Source organism: Oratosquilla oratoria, chromosome 8 (assembly GCF_046742065.1).
Source record: "Oratosquilla oratoria isolate Oo_2021 chromosome 8, ASM4674206v1, whole genome shotgun sequence".
NCBI classification, from domain to species: Eukaryota; Metazoa; Arthropoda; class Malacostraca; order Stomatopoda; family Squillidae; genus Oratosquilla; species Oratosquilla oratoria.
Window position 1 is genome coordinate 16702177 of NC_134784.1, and position 3333 is coordinate 16705509.

General features: G+C 49.8%; 1 protein-coding gene across 1 annotated transcript; it reads right to left on the minus strand.

Moving 5' to 3' along the window:
* Positions 1–767: 767 nt before the first annotated feature.
* LOC143027309 (uncharacterized) lies at positions 768–1527 on the minus strand. Its single transcript, XM_076188579.1, has 2 exons — positions 1403–1527; positions 768–951 (listed from the first exon to the last, which is right to left on the minus strand). Exons 1-2 carry the CDS (start codon positions 1525–1527, stop codon positions 768–770), a joined length of 309 nt encoding a protein of 102 aa, XP_076044694.1.
* Between the last annotated feature and the right edge of the window lie 1806 nt (positions 1528–3333).

Below are 3333 nucleotides of genomic sequence, written 5' to 3' on the forward strand. Positions count from 1 at the left end.
GTGCTCTCAGAAAGTCTAACACGCTGAGGGAGGTGACGACTTCCAGGATGAGGGCCCGGATGCTGGCGCAGGTGAAGACGACCACATAAGCAGCGTCAATGTGGGACTGTCTCATCTTGATGGCTCCCATAAAGTCAACTCCGGTGGTGGAAAAAGGTGTGCGAAAGTGGATCCTATTAGGATGTAAGCAAGCTGGAGGGGGGAACTTAAAGGGTGGAGTTTGGATACGTCGACAGTGTAAGCATTGTCTGAGGAGGGATTGATCGTCTGTCGTTGGGGAGAGACCCAGTAATCTCGGCGAAGGAGAACATGAAGTGTGGCGGTGTTGGTGTGGAGTGCGAGTCGATGTTGGTGCAAGATGATACTCAACCATACTCGTTGAGCGTGGCAGCGTGTGGTGGTTGACAGCGTATGAGACCCTGTTCATACAGTTTGAGGCCTCTTTAGTAGATGAGGTTTTTGTCGTCAGAAGTGAGAGGGGTGGCTCGTCCTTGGAGATGTTGGTATATCCGCGGGTAAGATCTGACTTGAGCCAGTCTGAGCATAACTTGCATGGGGCTCTGGTAGAGTTTGGCCTTTACCGCGATTGATGCCTTAGCCTTCACTGTTTTCAGTAGGATCCTGAAGGCGTTGTATGCTGTTGGGAGATCGGGGAACTGTTCCATGTGGAATAGTCTCTCTGTTTCCACGACAATGGTGGGGCAGGCGTGTATGAGGATGGGTAGAGTATACGACTCTTGTGGGGGATATTGATCGGGGTAAGGAAGTCATTCTGGACCTTTGAACCAAAGGTTATGTTTGTTGATAAGGCCTGCTACGTTAGTGCCTTTGGAGGCGAGATCTGCCGGGTTGTCTTTGGAGCTGACGTGCATGAGGTGGAGGTTGTGATCTTGTACTAACTGTTTGACCTCCTTGGCTCGGTCAAGGACGTAGGATGACGTGCTGGTCTGACTGCGGACCCAGAAAAGAGCGGACTTGGCGTCAGAAATTTGCCTTACGAAGAGAGGCTTAGGCACCTTAACTTACACTCGCTGGAAAGACGCAGAGTGCGGGGTGATCTAATAGAGGTGTTCAAGTGGATCAAAGGCTTTAACAAGGGTGATGCAAACAAGGTCATCATATTAAAACAACAGGGCAGGACTCGCAGTAATGGTTATAAACTGGACAAATTTAGATTTAAAAAGGAAGTAGGCAAGAATTGGTTTACTAATAGGGTGGTCGACGAATGGAATAAACTTGGTAACCATGTAGTAAGCGCTGAAACTATCAGTTGTTTTAAGAAACGATTAGACAACTATATGGGTGGGGATGACAGGTGGTGATGGATACGGAGCTGCCTAGTGTATGCCTTATGGTCTCTTGCAGTCTCCTTCATTCTTATGTTCTTATGTTATGTTCAGACCACACAAAGGTGGCGTGGTAGTGGGAGGGACGTAGGTTCATCAGGTACTTAGCGAGGCGGCTGCCAAAGAGAATAACCGTGAGTTCTAGTCGGGGTATAGTGAGATCTTCGCTGATCTTAGCCATATTTTTGGGAGTGACCCTACTCCTGCCCATGAGAAAGGAAACGTGACCCTCTCGTGAGACGGTGTAGGCTGCCACCCCAAACCCTCTTTTGCTCGCATCGCAAAAGACGTGGAGGGTGTGGTGGCTGCCAGGATGTGCATTACGAGGGAACCGAAGAGTATCCAAATTCCGGTAGTTGTTATGGATGGTCGTGAGGGTCTAGATGCTGTCCCCATTGAGGGGGGGTATCCCATCCTTCCTCCGCTTTCAATAAGTTCTGTATGAAAAGTTTGCCCGTGACGGTGATTGGGGCCAGGAATTCTGCGGGATCGTACAATGAGGAAAACAGACTGAGTATTTTCCTTTTGGTCCGGAATAGCAGTGGTTGGTCAAAGGCTTCCTTGAATTGGTTGGGCATTGCTACTCCGAGCGTGTCTCGTTCCGTATCCCAGCGGAGGCCGAGATAGTCACGGACTCCGATGTGTTCAAAACCTTCGATGGCAGCGTTGGAGGTCCACTGGTACAGGGGTATGTTGGCGTGACTTAATATTTGTTCTATCTGGGGTCTCTCTACAGCAATCTCGTGGACGTGATCATATGTAAGTTGCAAGTTATCCACATAAAATGCGGACTAGTTTTGTAGTCAGGGGGTGTTCATACGTCTCTAGGTGGTGTTCAATGGTCTGGTTGTGGAGGTAAGGACTGCAAGTGGCGCCAAACAACACCACTTTGAAGCGGAAGACTTGGACTTCCTGCATGTCTGGGCTTGTGAAGAAGGGAAAGCGGCAGAAATCTCTGTCTGTCTCATCTATTCCTATTCTGAGGAAGGCTTTGTTGATGTCGGCCAGGACGCCATACGTGCCTTCTCTGAAGAGGAGGATCATGGATTGGTTTTTCTGAGCCAGGTTGGGTCCAGTGTATAGGGCGTCGTTGAGGGATAGCGCGTTCGTGTGTGCTCTGGATGATGCGTTGAACACTATCCTGACTGGAGTCGTGGGGGAGTTCTTGTAGACGGAGTGGTGAGGCAGGTAGTGTACTTTCCCATCCACCTCTGGACCCGGGGTTACGATTTCGATGAACCCGAGCCGTAGATATTCGTCCAAAATTTTCCTGTAGTCTTCATAAAGAGATGGACGTGGGTTCCTCTTGAGTGAGAGCAGTTGAGCCGCCGCGCGCCCATAGTTGGTTGCTGGGCGATCATCAGTCTTGAAAGGTAAGCGGATCGTGTAGGCTCCATCTCTCCTCCACACGGTCGACTTGAAAAACTCAATCGCCTTCTCTTCTAGATGATTGCATTTTTCCAGCGAGATACCGACTGAGTCCAATGACCAGAGTTCGTGCACCAGGGGATCAATGAGAACAAGCTCTTCAATGCGGATGCTGTTGAGTGCAATGGTTTCAATAGGGGGATTGAGGGCGTGGTCTTGACTCCAAGGAGGCAGTTTGCCCCACATTACATACCCAGCTGAGGTGACAAAAAGTTCGACACCCATGAAGCGCATGACGCGTTTAAAGACTAATGGCATGTGATCGCTGCCTAATATGATGTGGATGTCGGTAGTTTGGTCTGACGGTGTTTCTTTGGCGATAGGGATGCCTTGAGACTTGAGGATCTGGACTGTACGTTGGTAACCGGGCATAGAGATAACTTTACCCACTGAGGGGTGCACTACCGCTTCGATGAGGTGTTTCTCCGCGCCCAAGTGCAAATTGAACTCGACGATGTCAAACTCCTGAGGTAGCTCAGTTTTGCTGAAGGAATCGATACGAAAGAGTACGGTTCCCTTTGGCTTGAGGTCAAGTTGGTCCACGACGGAAGGGTGAACA

Bases quoted from the DNA above. Each gene is read 5' to 3' on its own strand.
- LOC143027309 (XM_076188579.1), bottom strand. From the start codon at position 1,527: ATGGCTAAGATCAGCGAAGATCTCACTATACCCCGACTAGAACTCACG. The intron at 952-1,402 runs GTCTGAACATAA...CTGGGTCCGCAG, and splicing joins TACCACGCCACCTTTGTGTG to TCAGACCAGCACGTCATCCT.